The sequence below is a fragment of the Cucurbita pepo genome, chromosome 11, assembly GCF_057944985.1.
Source record: "Cucurbita pepo subsp. pepo isolate OVF chromosome 11, ASM5794498v1, whole genome shotgun sequence".
Classification (NCBI taxonomy): domain Eukaryota; kingdom Viridiplantae; phylum Streptophyta; class Magnoliopsida; order Cucurbitales; family Cucurbitaceae; genus Cucurbita; species Cucurbita pepo.
In genome coordinates this window covers 3,399,863-3,417,099 of record NC_141808.1, presented here as the reverse complement: position 1 = coordinate 3,417,099, position 17,237 = coordinate 3,399,863, and the positions used below count along the sequence as shown (strand labels likewise).

Sequence of the window (17,237 nt, the reverse complement as noted above, 5' to 3'; positions counted from 1 at the left end):
AAAGAAAATGATTCTGATACATCTATAAACTTGTTACATGAAAATTCAACCGATTCTGAAAATTGGTATGAATTTGTGAAAAATGCAACTTTTTCTGTGAGTATAGCTTATTTTGGAATATTTATAGCGTTTTTCTTCTATAAGCTCCCTTATTCATCTTTACAAAATTTGAATTTTCGTAATTCATTTGTTAAAAAATTTACTTAAAAATTTTTTTTTTTTGAAAAACTTATAAATATAATATATAATTGGACATATAATCGAGGTTATATAGATGCTTTTTATAGAAAATCCTTAATTGGGAGTATAAGAGTATTAGCTGAAATTACCTATGCTAAAAGGAAAAACCACCATCCACAATAATATGATACGGTCCACTTATCCTTACTAAATAATTAATTTACTCCAATAATAAAGAGTCAATTTTAGTGAGCTACCAACACCAACCTAGCCGGTTGCCCTCGATATTCGAGTTGAGACCATCGGCATACCACAAACATGCAACGTAAGAGAGACGTTATATTATCGAAAAAATGAGAGAGGTTTTAAAGTTATTTAAAATAGTATGATTGAATTCACGAATCTAGCTCATCGGAACTTATCTCTATGATTAGGTTCACATAACCTAACTCTTCCGAGCCATTCCCTAATCGTCCCCACACACAATATCCTGATATAATAGCACTACACGTCACATGAATCTAGGGCATAACCCGATATCTACCAACTAGTCTTAGACATTCATTATTAAAGGCTTAGTTGCAACCTTTGTATGGGAATGACCTCATGTTTCGATTAGCTACAATACTACACATTTTCTTGTCAATTGGGACAAGTTCACTGTTGGGAATGAGTAGGTAAACTTCTAATAGTCACCGTATAAGTAACATGTGGCTATCATCTTCAACTTCTTTATCGTTGACCGTCAAACATTTTTGGGTCGTTTTCTGTATTCCCTATAATTTTTATTAAAATTCGACTAAAACACTCAAAATGTTAATTTTTATTTTATTTTATTAATATTCTAAGAAAAATCACTAATTGGAGATGAATCAAAGACAAAAGAACTTAATTAACCTTAAAAACTCCAAGAAACCAAAACAAAACAAAAAGATTGAAGAAAAAAACTACATATAAAATACAACTTATACCTTTCTTTATTTTCCTACATGTTTTTGTAGAGAACAAGTGGACCATAAATGCCACGTGGAGGACAGCAATAAAGTCCTTTTTGCCTAGCTGTCAATATGATGTGTAGCTCCTTCAAACAAAAGGGGTTCCTCCAAACCAATTTTAGAGCTACTTCTGTCCGTTGAAGCTGATTCACAATCCTCTTCTTCTTTTTCAACCCCATGTTCTTCCTTCACATAATCTTTGGCCTTTCCCCAAAGAACAATGTACAATCCAATAATTACAGCCACACCCCCCACCAAGCTGAAAATTGTTCCAAAAATAAACATATGAGAAAAGGATGAATCTTCACCCTAATGTACGATTACGTATCGAAACGTGTTAGGAAGAGGTTTTCACGCCCTTATAAAAAATGTTTCATTCCACGTAACATCTCACGTTCACAGTAAGAATCTTCTTCTTCAAAACATTACTTTTACCCACCAAATTTTGAAAAAATTATTCGAGCCGGTTTGTGACAGTGTGGCTGTTAGTTTTGTACGGTTTGATACATGCAAATTTTAGAGTCGGGCATACGCATTAGGGTTAAGATTAATTCGGAAAATTAACCCCATATAGAAAACTTTACCTTCCAGCAAAAATCTCTTCATGAAGAACTATAGCTGCCAAAATAGTTGTGACAATTGTGCAAAGAGGGTTGAACATTGCAGAGAAGACGGGGCCTCTTTTTGAAACACACCAAGCTTGAAGAAAGAAGGCAATGCCTGAGCCAACAATTCCCTAACCCACCAGATTAGCACACAAATAAGAACTCAATTCAATTAGCAGATTTTAAGATTGTGAAATCAAATGAATTACTTACTGAGAAGAGATAACAAATGACTTCTATTGTTGAATGTATTTTCCACGTTTCTACCTTCATTGGCTCTACTAATAGAGTGACAATGATCGACTGAATCGTGGCAAACAAACACATCCAAGCTGATAATGATAAGTTGTCGGGATAGCTTGCTGAAGCTGGTACCTGTTTTTTTATGTTCAATTTTTTTCAACTTAATTTGTTATTATCATTTTACGTCAACGGAATGAAATTGAAATCATAACCGTCCAATCCCACCACTAGTAGATACTGTTTCTTTAGACTTTCTCTCAAAAATTTTAAAACACAATTTGGGAGGTCCCACATCGATTGGAGAAAGGAACGAGTGCGAGAACGTTGGGCCCCGAAGGGAGGTGGATTGTGGGATTCTACATCGGTTGGGGAGGAGAACGAAGCATTTTTTATAAGGTTATGGAAACTTCTCCCTAACAGACGGGTTTTGAAACATTTTTCTATAAGTGTATGGAAACATTTTCCTAGCAAACGCGTTTTAAAAATCTTGAGGAGAAGTTTGAAAGAGAAATCAAAAGAGGATAATATCTACTAATGATGAGTTTGTACGGTTGCTCAAATATACCTGTAAAATTAGCCAAATTGACCAGCAACAACAGCTCCCAAAGACACACAAGGAACCCAAGAGCCAAGCATGGGGACTTCCACTTTCAACACTAAATATTGAAGATTTCATCCCAAACCCTAATGATGAATTGAGAAGCTTTGGACCCCTAAGAAGAGCCATGCACATAGCCCCACTCACACAAATCACTGTCCCTCCAATCTTTGCCATGCTCCTTAAGCTTCTCATCTTCAAACTCTCCATCCTACAAATTTTCAAATCAAAATCACCAAGCCCAAAAGTTTTAACTACTACCCAACCTAACCCTACCATCAACATACCCAACCATCGTCGCTATCACAAACGTCACCGCCGGTATCAAATTCGTCATCGCCGTCGCCATTGACGAGCCAGCCAAGAAAACTCCCTCAAAGTAAACATTTTGATTCATGGTTGCCCTATCCAAACCCTCAAAAATTAGAAGAAACAAGAATTTCTAAATATACAAAATACTTCCACTTCTAACCAAAAGGTAAAAACTTGATTTGTGGGTTAGTTTTTTTAACTAAAAAAAGAGCTAATCTAAGCTAAGCTAAGAATTACCATTCAATATATTTACCCTAATAAGAAAAAATGAACCGTACCCGACAAGAGCAGCTAGAAAAATTAGAGAAAAGCTCTTCAAATCCAAAGACAACCTCCTTGATTTCGGCCTGAAATCCCCAAAACGTAAGAAAACACACAAAAAATAGAGAACCCAAAAGAAAAAAAAATGAAGGTTTGAGGAGAAAACCTTGAGAAATAAGCGATGGGTGCAATAAAAAGAGTGGCAATGGCCTGCCTATAAACAACGAACACTCTAGGACTCATGCCCTTCATGAGGGCAGCTCGGGAGAGGAGAGCCATAATGGCATAAGTGACTTGAAGCCCAAACATGGCCATTGCTGGCAAGTATTCTTCAACCAAACCCCCCATGCCTCTCTCATCTCAAATGCTCTTAAACACTACGAATTTATAATCTTAAGTTGGTGGCTATGTTTGGGTATTGGAACGTGGGGGACGAATTATTTTGTTTTTGTGGTTAAAAAGAGAGAGGATGCTATGATAGTACTCCCATGATCTCCATTGATTTTTAATTGAAAATCATCCCTAAACTTAACCTAATCTCTAAGTAAAATGATGGAATATCTAACTTTAGATCATACATTTTGATTTCATCTAAAATGTGGAGCCGTTCTTATATTTTGAACTATTTTAAATCAATCAAATGATACTGGATAAAGTATTGAATGAATGTGTAAATTAATTTAAAAAATATAAAATTCAGAGATGTCCATTTAACTTGTAGGGACTGTCTCGAACAGGATGAGAAATTTCTATTTAAAAGAGAGGGTCTTAAGAGAGATTTCTCTCCATTAACTAAATGGGACGGGAGATAGAGATTATATTATTAGTCTCCTTTCTTACCTAAATCATTCACTCGATCATTTTTTTTTGTGTTTACATATATCTATATAGAAGAAAGAAAAATGAAAACGTTATATTATATTTTTATATTATATTATGTGTGAATATAGAGAATTTGAGTTTTAGAAATTATATTGAAAATATTATATTTTTATTTTTATTTAAAAAATATTGAAGTTATTATGATGTTTTACATTTTACAATAGAAATTATATTTAAAATAAATTCCTTTTTAAAAATGGGTAAAATTTTAAACATACTGAATGTGGCCCAATAAAAAATGTTACAACAATATAAAATCAATAATTTTATTGTCCAACGTTAAAAAAAACAAAAAAATTAAATTAAATTAAATTTTTAAAAAATTATAAAAAATATTTTTAAAAAGCTTTAAAAAAAATACTATTTTTATGAAAAAAAATATTTTAAGTTTCAAATATATTTTTGAATTTTCAAAATAGTTCCAAAAATACCCTTTCACTTTTAAAAATATTTAAAAAATAACTTTAAAAAATGTCAGACACCATTAAACTTTTCTAACAAATTTAAAAATACATTTACATTAATATCACGTTCATTAACTTTTCAAAATATATTAAAATATTTATAGATAATTATGAGACGTCTATAAATTGTTATTAAAATTTTTAAAATTTTTATGAATATTTTTATTAATTTAGTCTAATAAAAAAAATTTGCTTTCTCCTTTTAACGAGACATCAAGTCCTCTTACATGCGCATAATCATGATTAAGAACTTTACTCGAGATATAATCATCCACTTTAAGTATAGAACGTTTCAAAACATTTCCACTAGTCGTGTAAACTCCCCCTCTTCTCGAAGGCGTTATATCATCATCCAATAATATCGTTTTCAACCACATGTTTTATACGCAAAAAAATTCAAACAAAGTAAATTCTTTTAGACGGTTCCTAATTTTTTTTATTGTGTTGTATTAAAATTCAAAGAATCGTTTTTAGCAACACATTTTAAATATTTTATAGCAATTATTATAGGCATTTACTCCCATAAAATCAAAGGGAACATAATAAAAAATTCAAAGTCGTTAGTGTAATTTTGAACCATACTACTTGACATTAATACAATTATGTTCAAGAAATAATTTTAAAGGTTTATAGCAGGGGAATCAAGTTGGATATCTTATCTTGGTAACCATATTCATATAACTCGGTGTGTAATTTTTACATTAATTTGATTCAAATCGTTTATGTGAACATATATGGAGGAGTATCTTATGCCATGTTTAATATCTTTTTATAAATATGTTCATTGAAAATATCAACATTTCACCGGATAATCATATACAACTCTATTTGTCCTTTAATTTGTATGAATAAGAATGATTTTTATAGCTAATTCAATATCTCTATCATATTGGGAGAGTTGACCAAATACGAAGCCAGAAACATAATAACATAATTATAGGGGATAGAATTCCCTCATTTTCATACGAATTTATAAGGAGAGATTATATATATATATATATATATATCGTTTATTTTAGCTTGTATATATATTTACGTTATGCTAAATTAAAAATCAAGAAAATGGCTTCTGTGACAATATCTAAGTCATACCCCTGAATTCGTTAGGTGAGTAGAATCCTCCAATATCGAATAAAGAAATTTTTGAGCTTCGGGAGCTCAGTAGTATTTTATTCGAGGAAAAGATTGTTAGAAATGCAGACAAAAACTCGTAATGTGTTAGATTAAGAGAAAATTATAGATATCTAAATGAGGGACTTGGCAATGAGATGTTCTAAAGAGTTTCAAAACTATAATCAATTTAAAATTAACAATATCATAAAACGAAGCAAAATTGACTTAATATTTGAAAACGACTGCACAATTCACTGTCAATGCTAATTTTCAACCACACGGCACTTCGATGCTTAAGTGTGAACATCATGCTTCTATTCTTATCCATTACTGGGATAGGTCAATAACGTAATCCAATTTATTTGTTCTTGTGATCATTTTTTTTAGTTTGATAATTGCAAAAATCGAACATCGAACATCGAACATCGATGTTTAGGACAATAATCAATAATCTTATACATTGAACTTTGTTCGTGATTTGTAATTTAATAATTGATCACCACTCGTGTTTTTAAAGCATCTAATTATATTATTTTTTTCCTCTCAAACAAATTTCGAGATCTAAGATTTTTAAAGGAAAATTTGTTTGAGAAATAAAAGAGTGAAAAGAAAGCTAGTTGAAATAAAATAAGTGATCATTGAGTACGAACGAATGGAAAAATTATACTAAGTCATCTTTGTACTTTCAATTATTCACTCTAGGCGTTTTTTTTTCAATAGACGTTAAATAATAATAATTTTCATGCTCGAGATCTAATTAGTCTAACGTTATTCAAATATTATTGTAAATGTGTAGACATATTCAAAAAAAAAACAAAATTAACTTATTATTGAATTTCAAATAGTCCAAAAAGCTCATGAAAACAAACCACATGCATGTTGTTCATCAAATTTGCTTTGTTCTCACATAAAATAATGCAATCCTAATGGTAGTGGCCCCATCCAATAATGTGTTAGTCTCGATATTTTTATATGTTTATAAATTCGACATCGATTATAACTAAGAACTGAATCGACATTTTTTATTGTTTATTTAATTTATTAAATTCTTTGGTCACCTTAAAATGTACTAGAGAATTGATACCACATTCATTGGAACTAAGTTGTATACTAGAGAATTGATATTAATATAGATTGTCATATGATACAATTGTGGACTTATTAGATATCATGAGCCTGGTTGTTGGAGGTTGGGCCGGCCCAACTCAAACTCTTATCTTAGGCCCATTGGACAAGTTGTTGGGCCTTTATATTGGCCCAATGATGAGGCTGGAAGCAAATAAGGAACATTGAGGAAGAAAGTTAAGTATCGAATATTGAACAGAACTTATGATTTGTAAGGCTGCAAAAATTCATAAATCATAGAACTTAAAAGAGAGATATAGTGAATGATAAAGAGATGTTGTTCTATCCATCCAATATCTCGATCTGTCCACCTATGGATTAACGTTTATATTTGGGCTCTAGACATTAAGTTGTGAGATCCCACGTCGGTTAGAGACGGGGACGAAGCATTCCTTATAAGAATGCGAAAACTTTGAGAGGAAACTCGAGTGTAAAAGTCTAAAGAAAACAATATCTACTAGCAGTGGGTTTTGTTTGGTTTTGGGTCTTACAAGAGTCCTGTTTGGTTTTGGTTCGTATCTCCGAGACAGTACAAACAGCAAAAGGGAGAAAAAGAGACATGAAATTTCATGGCAGAACTTCATGGTGCAGTAACCAGAAAGCTAAGCAACATCCACAAAAAGGAAGAATAGAGACAGAGAGAGAGAGATGATCAATGTCAGTACTACAAATCATCATGAATATGTCCATAAAAACAGCAGATCAAAGTCGAACGAAAAAATCACGACCTCCAGAAAGGGAGGGGAATAACAATATACACGAGGGGAATCGACAAAAACGCGAGCTAAACAAAGAGAATGCTTACAGAACTATCGGTTCGGGTTGAGATCACTTCCATTGACGATGATAAGCATTGTCCTCTCTGTTGTTCCGAAAAGCGCAGCAGCCAACGGAGTAGACGATAATGAGAAAGACAAGGAATACAATGTTCACAACAGCAACCTTCTTCCAGTTGCTCTTAATATTATCCAGCAAGCCAGCCTTGCAGGCCTGGCAATTGAAGCACAGAATATTGGGGTCATTCTCCCACAAATTACAGTCAGGGTTGGCCGAGGTTGTAGCATTCCGGTTCCAGAAAATTGGGCTCACATAAGTGTAATTGCAGTCGTTTGAAGGCTTACAGCAACCAGACTGCATGTAAGAAAGAACATTAGAACTTTATCACATTCAATATATGAAGAACATGATCCATGATCTAGAAAAATGGAGGGAAAATGCAACAAATCAAATAAGAACATTCAAGTCGAAAACCACTTGAATACCGGTCGATCCCAGATGCAAGAACGATCATCGACAATCATAGAAATTTCTATCAGAGTTATGTCACATTACAATCATTGACAATATTGCAAAAGTCATTATCTTCCTACAGAAATCAATTTCAAGAGCCTAAAATTGTGCCATTATTAGAGAACTATGAACACCACATGTATTCAGCAAAGAAGTTCCATGTCCATTTGGAAAATGCAAACTCAATTTTCTCAAACTGATATTGATTCAAAGGAGGTGCCCAGACGATAGATCTATACCCAGAAAGTTTCTAAGAGACGAAAAGGTCAACAAAGCATAAAGATGATATGAGTATCAATTTTCCTTTTTGGTTAAAAGGATGCCCCTAAACTAAAGATCATTAGCTTTTTGAGAAAGTGAACAGAAAAACATAGACAATCAAGAACAATACTACTTTACAAAACTGTGTTTCAGATAACCTTATGATGAACTTTACACAACAAGCTTGTGGATTCCCATTTAAAATTCCAATCAAAATTTGAATTTAGTACCAGAAAGAAAGAAAAAACAACAGAGATCGATATGTATTAAAGATCAACCGAACAGATCTGCAATTCAAAACCAGAGATAATTACTCAAAACAAAGATTCAAGTTGAAACAGAAACGAAATTCAAACAACTAGGTTCTACTTCTAACATAAAACAAGTTCCCCAAAACTCGAATTCATTCCCATGGATCATACCTGAAGAGCAGACAAATGCTCCTGGTAGAACTGTTCAACAGTATCATTAACATACTTATCAGCAAAGCTGGAACAGATCTTCCCATCAATCAAGCAGCTCTTGATTTTGTTCCAATTTTTAGCACTATTCACCCTCTTCTGCAGCCAACTGGAGTAATCCCCAAGCCTATACTCCTTATAACCACGATTCGACAAGACCTCACCGGCGCCCTTGTTCGTAACCACAAAAGCGAAAATGGTGAAAGAAAAGAGAATAACAATAAGAACAAACATTACAAGAAGGTAAACCCATAGAAGCCATGAGATTCTACAGCAAGCTCCGAGAAGACCGGCGAGAGAAATCAACATCAGAAACACGCCGATTATGATTACGGGTTTGTCTAAGAACTTCTCGCATTCTGTGCTTCCTTGTTTGCTGAGCCAAACGCCGGCCCAGAGAATCGGGATCGAGAGTAAGAAGGTGATGAAGTTGAGGATTCCGACGAGGTTGTTGCTGAATCGAGGCATTGGGAAGAATCGGAGTGGAAGCAAAAGAAGAAGAAATTTTCAGAAAGGGGAAAGAAGACGAAGAAGGTACTGAACTTGAGCGACTATATAATATTGTAAATTTGGAAACTCGCTACCATTAACTGCCACGTGATTTCTATTCCCTTTGCTTTTCAGGAAGGTTTCAATTTGGGGCAGCGGGTTTGGTCAAATCTTTTCTCTCTCTTACTTTAAATTTAAAACGTATTAAATTTTTAAAAAAAAAATCATTTAAAATTAAAATCTTTTTTTTTTTTTAATAATTATTCCCTGAAACTTTAATTTATAATATCTTTAAATTTTTATGATTTAATCCTATCATGAAAAATATTTTTAAAATTTAATGAAATTCCTTACCTAAATATATCATTAAACTTGATGAATTGCCAAAGTACAAAATTAAATTATTACAAATTAAAATTTAAGAATTAAATCGTGTTTTTTTAATCGAGGACAAAAACTGTTCGATGATTTTCTTTTAAGTTATAAATATGTTTTAAGGTATTATTCATATATTTCAAAATTAAATTTTTAAATATTTATTTCTTACCGGATGAATCATCGAATATCTCAATTGACTATGCATATAATATATTCCGATCATACTTTTATATTATATTTAATTTCAATTATATTTTTAATTTTTTTTGTTGGCTTCTTTATTATTAAGATAAATTTGAATGAGCAAATATTTATTTAATAATTACTCATTGATTTAGTATATATATATATATATTAAATGATTATTATTTAGGAAAAAAGTTGAGCAAAATATCTTACTTTTTTGGTAGATTATTAAGATGATTGTTTTGAATTTCTCACCCACTTTTACCCCTAATCATTACCCTATTGCAAAATCAAAGGGTTTTAAAATTTTACCTTTTTGTCATTTTTTATTTTTTTTACTTTTCTTACTTTTTACGTTTTTAATTATTATTGTAGTGTACGTTAGAGAGAGGAACGAAACATTTCTAAGAAAAATGTGTAAATTTCTCCCTAATAGATACGTTTTAAAATTTTAAGATTGACGACGATACATAATGAATTAAAACGGACAATATTATTACTTATTGTATTGGATATTTAAGTAATTTAAAAAAGTCAAGTTTGTAATAAAATATTTATTTATTTATTTTTAAATAATTTGATATATATATTCATGAGTGGGGTCTTCATATAGTAACAAGTGGGAATTAAAGCATTGTCCCAGTTGCTTTTGATTTATTGTTACTATATTATTTAATATATTTTTTAAATGATGATGTTGGATGATTCATATTAAATTTAAAATATCCTTTTCATTTTAATTTTATGAAATTGAGACAATATCAAAGGATTTTTTTTTTTCTTTTCTTTTATTCACAACTTGTCTAAAAGTAAATCAATATTAAGCAAATAATAATATAATATTTTCTAATTCTTTTGATTTTTTAATAAAATTAAATGTTTTATAGTTTCGAGACTTCAATTTTATAATTATGATCATAAAAAAATATGATACCGATTTAATAATTAAAAACAAAGTCGTCCTAAAAGATCCCAGATTAAAAGTCAACTAATCCTAATCTTTTATCTTTATTATAAATATCTAACATTGACAAAAAAAAAATTGTAAATGATAAAATCCTAAATAAATAAATAAATAAAAGACAAGACAAAACAAAATATTAAACAAATTTAAATGGATAATGATGTTAATTTATTTCATTCGTGTTTTATTTATTAATCAAATATGAATAAATGTATTTATTCGTGTTTGAATTTATTAATCAATTTTATAATTTTACCCTATAATTTGATTTTATAATTTTATAATTTTAATTTCCTTTAAGATTTTACAATTTTACTCCCAATTTTTCACTAGTTAATTGAAACCCAACCATAAAGATTAAAACAAAACTTTGGTAAAAATTCATGAGTAAGAGTATAGACCGTTGAAGTTTATGGACTAAATGAAAATTCACGTTGTGGGACTTTTTTATAAATTGTGTTTGAAGATAAAGTATATCGAAATGACACGTGTTGGTCATTTAAGATAGTCTTTACTCTTAGAAGCGAGAAGTAGGTAAAGTGACTATATTATAGAGAATGTAGAAGAATATCAGAGTTATTCGAATTCCAAATTCTAGATATGGAGCATTACAATCCAACTCCTCTACTTAACATGAGGAGTTCCAAACTACACACAACCGCCATGGAGTATGTATAATTGTCCACTAGTAAATTAGTCGGATTCAAGCTAAACAAGTCGAAACAACGAAGAACTAGAGCTAAAGAGGTAGAAAACCGAACTAAAGAGCTAGAAAACCAGTGGAAAATAAACTTTACACTTCAAGTTTGTGGATTCCCATTTAAAACTCCAACAGAGATCGATATGTCTAATAGCTCAATCGAATAGATCTGCAATTCAAAACAAAAATTCAAGTTGAAACTTGAAACAGAAACGAAATTCAAACCACTAGGTTTTACTTCTAACATAAAACAAGTTTCACAAAACTCGAATTCATTCCCATCAAGGTAGAACTGTTTTAAACAGTATCATTAACATACTTATCAGCAAAGCTAGATTTTTTTTTTTTTTTTTTTTTTTTTTAATGGCTGCAACATACTAAAATTATGAATACAAATTTTGGAAGAACAAAATTAAATTGTTATAAATTAAAATTTAAAATTTTAATTGTGTTTTTTTTAATCTAGAATCAAAAGTGTTTGATGATTTTTTTTTTAAATCATAAAAAAAAAATTGAGGTATTATGCATATAATTTTTAAATATTCATTTCTTACCGAATGAATATTTAAAAACATTTTTAAATCATTTTGATTTGTATTATATTTAATTTCAACTCTATTTTTAAATTTTTTTATTGGCTTCTTTATAAATAATATTTTTATTACATAAATTTAAACTTCGAATCCTAAAAATTAGCCAAGGTTTAATAATTAATTTATAAATAAATAAATAAATATATATATATATATATATATATATATATATATATATATATATATATATTGATTATTATTTGGGAAAAAAAGTTGTTTTTTTTTTTAGATTATTAAAATGATTGGTTTGAAATTCTCACCCACTTTTACCCCTAATCATTACAAAAGGTTTTAAGATTTTACTTTTGTGATTATTATTTTTTTTTTAGGTTTTTGATTATTACGGTAAGATCTCGTGCATGGTAGAGAGGGGAACGAAACATTTTTTATAAAAATGTATAAACTTTGTCCTAATATATACGTTTTAAAACTTTAAGATTAACAACAATACGTAACAAACTAAAGCGGACAATATTTGCTAGGAACAGAGTTGGACTATCATAATTACCTTACCTATTACTTCATGGGCTTTTTTCTCACCAAATGGTATCTTACCGAGATTTTTAAGTGATTTAGGAAAGTCAAGTTTTTAATATAAAAAAGAGAAGTCTTTTTAATAAAATATTTATTTATTTATTTTTAAATAAGTTTTTAATATAAAAAAGAAAAGTCTTTTTAATAAAATATTATTTACTTATTTTCAAATAATTTGGTATATTCAGGTCTTCCCCAGAAATTAATGGGAATTAAGCCTTGTCCCAATTGCTTTTGATATATTTTTTAAAGGATGATTGATATTAAATTTAAAATATTATTTTCATTTAATTTTTATGAAATTGAGACAATATCAAATAATTAAATGTCAATTGTTTAATTTTATTTTTCTTTTCTTTTATTCACAATTTATCTAAAAATAGAATCAATAATAATATTTTCTAATTCTTTAGATCTGTTAATAAAATTAAATGTTTTATTTTTTTAATAAACTCACAAATTTTCTTTAAAGAAATATATATTTTTTTTCTCTCATCAACTGGACTTCAATTTTATAATTATCATTATAAAAAAAATATGATATGGATTTAATAATTAAAAACAAAGTCGTCCTAGAACATCCAAGATTAAAAGTCAACTTAATCCTAATATTTTAGGATTATAATAAATATCTAACATTGACAAAAAAAAAATAATAATAATAATAATAATAAATAAAAATTAGGATGTAAATGATAAATCCTCTAATATAAATATATATTGAACAAATTTAAATGGATAAGGGCGGAATAAAATGGGTACTTAAAAGCTTGGGTTGGGTTTCCTATTTGAAAGAAACTTACCAAATCTTCCATTCAAAGCAACAATGAGTAAATTTAAGCTCAAGTTTTGAATTTGAAAGGCAGCAAATGGACGAAGATTCATTCAATTCAGAAGCTCTTCCTTCCATGCAGCAATTCTGTTGAAGATAGTTTATAATATGGAAAGCTTCAAAACCAATTCACAAAGCCCCAAAAGCATATGGGAAATTGCAATCTTGGCCCTCTCTCTGTCTTTAACCTTTTGACCATATTAAACACAATGCTTCCACTTCCTCAAAGCAACAGAATGATGTTCTTTACTTATAGAACATGAGATACACAATAGATCAAGGCAATGAAAAATAATGGAACTCCCAAACAGTTTTTTGATACAACTTGAGAACAAACATAAAATTGACAATCTGTGCTTTTCTGGGGTGATGAACATTCGTTCAAAGAGGGCCGGGGAATGTGCCATTCTCTCTCTGCTCATTCCATTTTTCTACCTGCAGGAACGATGCGGTTTAAGCATATCAACAGGCAGAGGTTCATAAAGGTGGGCTGATAGACTCAACAACCCATAGAATCATGGTGCTCTATTCATGGGCGTGGTTCAGATATAGTTTCAGTTCCTAAATATCTGATCTATCATTTTTTAGAATTGTGGTCCTAGACTTTCACAATTTTGATTTTAATCATTCAACATCAACTAAAATTTAAATATTATTGCCTAACCTGATAGAAAAAAAAAAAAAAAAAAAATACATGAAGTTCAAGGCAAAATAGCTTCAGTAGCCAATAAGAATATAAACATGTAATCTAACGCCACAGGGCATAGAGGTATCAAAGAAGAATCTTCCTGGTTCATAGAGAAAATTTTATGAATGGAACTTAGGATTAAATCCAGAGAGTTTGCATTAAAAAAATCAAGCAATGCTATTGAAAGAGGCAAAAGAATTCTTGTGGCCATCCACCAAAATGTTGGCAGGACTGCATCAATATGAGAGGGAAAATAGGATAAAAAACATTATATTTACTTTTAGCAACACCAAGTGCAACAAAGAACTCACCCATTCACCAGGGCAAAGGGCACGATAATACTTTGCAAATCTCTCGCATTCACCGGACTCCTCGCCCTTCGCTGTCAGGCACCTGTGGAAAGTTCCGCATACTTCAGGGGAAAACTAATGATGAAAACAGAGAAGACTATAGACCCTTTCATTTTTTAATTTTAACTCTCGTTCCAAGTTGTAAGAAAAATGGACCTGTGGAACTCAATGTAACGAGTGAAACAGTGCCTGGTTTGATTTGTAGTAGGGAATCGGAAGTCAGCAGGTGCTGTTTTCAGCTCAATCTGAGATAAAAGAACAAAAAGGCATAGGAAAAATAAAATAAAATGGACATTGAAGAGGATTATCTTGATGAAGGATTAACCACTTGTCTAATACATACTCAATATATCTGTTTGTCGATGTAACAAAGAGATACGCATCATTAAATTTTCATTCAATCAGATACAGGTATCTAGTAATCGATTTCTTAATAACATCCTTCCAATATGAGTGAATAGAACATTGCAACATTTTACAAATTATCTTGTGCCTTCTTTACCTCAACTCATGGCAAACAGCAATATGCTAGCTGACATTCCTAGGTTACAATCTTCAATTATTGACAACAGCAAGAAACATTACATACAATACGTACAGTGTCAAGTATGAAGCATGGGTAGACAATACATCCATGAAAAACAGATTTTTTAAACATAAACATTCATTACATGAGTAAAGTTATGCTAAATTGACATAGCTTTTGTACTTCTGATCTTTCTCCTATTATTGCTTATTGGGAGTTCTATTTACTATCCTTTTTCAGATGTACTGGAGATATGTTTCATCCTTCCCATGTCCTATTATCTACTATTCTAATAAGCATATATTTCTCAAATCATCAGTTCTTTCTCCCCCAGTGTGATGTTTGCTTGGACAGTGGTCAGAGAATTTGCATTTGCCAGGACCTGCATCTCCTCTTTATATTCTTTTTCCACAAGTATATCAATTTTCTTTCAACCAGAATCATTTGGGTAGAATTTCTCTTATCAAATCATTATTGGGATCTGCCACTACGAAGAAACTGTAGAGAGATTTAGAGCGTTCAGTTCTCTATTCTCGTGAGCAGTATTCATGACGTGAACCTTAATTTTGGTAACAATCGGACAGGCCAAAGAGGGGATTCGTAGGTTTTTCAATTGTAAACAAGAATTCCGTCCCACATATTAAATCACAACTTCATTGGCGACATCAATAGAAAAGGCATTCTTCTTCTTTGTTTTCCAGCTGTTTAATTTATTTCATAACCTCTGCTTCTCGTTTAAATAAAAGAAATTCATGTTCTTTTCCTAACAGGTTTTACAGCTTCCAATCTCTTTACTGCGTCCAAAATGCAACAAATACAAGTGTAAAGACTCCGGGTATATATCCAACAAGCGTTGAAGAATTTCATCGCTCGTTGCACGCAAAACATAATCCAGTTTCGAACACAATCCATCTTCTAAATTCTAAGGAAATCTAAATCCTACCAGTACGTCAGAAAATGTGACGAGTGAAGCCGGTTTGTCGGAAGCATCTAAAAAGAAAAAGCAAAAAAACCATTCCTCTAAACTATAATCGAGATTATACGTGAAATCCAAACAAAACAAACATTACGGAAACATATTTTTCATACAGAAAACGATTATCCCATCCAAATCGGAGCCGTTAATGATGGGAAAATGAAAAGAAAAATTCACTGCCATCGATTTTTCACGCAACTAAACATAGAAACAGAACGAAACGAAGCTTACCTCGGCCATGACTGATCGGATTCAAGCTCCAAGAAAGTGAGGAGATCAAACGGAAGACTCTGCAATGGAAGGTGGACGAAGGAGCCGTATAAGTTGAACAAAAAGGGATCGATCTTTGTCCCAAAGAATTCATATAAAAACTCATAAACGGGCCGATCATACATGGGCCTTCATTGGGCCATCCAATACAGCCCGTTAATTTACAATTAGTAAATAATATAAAATTAAAATTAATAAAAACAAAATTGTTAATTGACTCGCCCACTTATCTATCTATTAATTTTCGCCCACTTCGGTAGCTATTGAAGCCGAGCATGGTCGAAAATCAAGATCTCATATATAAGGGTGTAGAAACCTCTCTCTAACAAAGGTGTTTTAAAATCGTGAGGCTAACGGTGTAACATAACGAACCGAAATGCATTGCTAGCAGTGCATTTGGAAAACGATATAATTTTAAACTATTAATTAAAAATTAAAATTTTTAATTATTTGTGATTATTTATAGTTAAATTTGTGATTGAAACAACAAGTGGATTTTTCCTTTATTATATCTAAATTTTAAATTAAAAAACCATAAATTTTAAATTTTTGTCAATATAATTTAGAATTTTATTAAAATATGTAATTAGTAATTAAACTTTCATTAAATTAAATTCACAAACGTATTTAATATTAAATAAAATATTTACATCCTATTAAACATGGAAATAAGATATTTATTAAACATATCAATCAATATATAATTAAAAGTCGACATGGAAATTAAGTGTATTTTTCTTTTTTAAGAAAATGGAAAGATTAAATAAAAATAATATAATAATTAAGGATTAAAAAAATAAAAAGGATCTTACTGACAAATAGATTGTGGAGGTGGAAAATAGGAGGGACAGATCCGTGATAGGAATGGGAAGAACCAGCTGGCCTGCTCGATCCTTTCCCCAAGATTCCCTCCACAATCCTTCCCTATTCCTTTGTCTCCACATCTCTTTATTTATTTATT

General features: G+C 30.7%; 3 protein-coding genes across 3 annotated transcripts; all 3 read right to left on the bottom strand.

Annotated features, from left to right (window-relative positions):
• Nucleotides 1–1,054: 1,054 nt before the first annotated feature.
• LOC111806120 (WAT1-related protein At4g30420-like) lies at nt 1,055–3,521 on the bottom strand. Its single transcript, XM_023691477.2, has 7 exons — nt 3,361–3,521; nt 3,212–3,280; nt 2,909–3,025; nt 2,589–2,832; nt 1,994–2,155; nt 1,760–1,911; nt 1,055–1,434 (listed from the first exon to the last, which is right to left on the bottom strand). Exons 1-7 carry the CDS (start codon nt 3,507–3,509, stop codon nt 1,236–1,238), a joined length of 1,092 nt encoding a protein of 363 aa, XP_023547245.2. The 5' UTR covers nt 3,510–3,521; the 3' UTR covers nt 1,055–1,235.
• A 3,906-nt stretch (nt 3,522–7,427) lies between these two features.
• Nucleotides 7,428–9,334, bottom strand: LOC111806166 (tetraspanin-8). Its single transcript, XM_023691536.2, has 2 exons — nt 8,752–9,334; nt 7,428–7,909 (listed from the first exon to the last, which is right to left on the bottom strand). The coding sequence occupies exons 1-2, from the start codon at nt 9,256–9,258 to the stop codon at nt 7,607–7,609; spliced, it is 810 nt and encodes a 269-aa protein (XP_023547304.1). The 5' UTR covers nt 9,259–9,334; the 3' UTR covers nt 7,428–7,606.
• A 4,351-nt stretch (nt 9,335–13,685) lies between these two features.
• Nucleotides 13,686–16,355, bottom strand: LOC111806107 (cytochrome c oxidase subunit 6b-2). The gene is made up of 4 exons (XM_023691465.2): nt 16,238–16,355; nt 14,661–14,749; nt 14,466–14,547; nt 13,686–13,901 (listed from the first exon to the last, which is right to left on the bottom strand). Exons 1-4 carry the CDS (start codon nt 16,244–16,246, stop codon nt 13,848–13,850), a joined length of 234 nt encoding a protein of 77 aa, XP_023547233.1. The 5' UTR covers nt 16,247–16,355; the 3' UTR covers nt 13,686–13,847.
• Nucleotides 16,356–17,237: the final 882 nt, after the last annotated feature.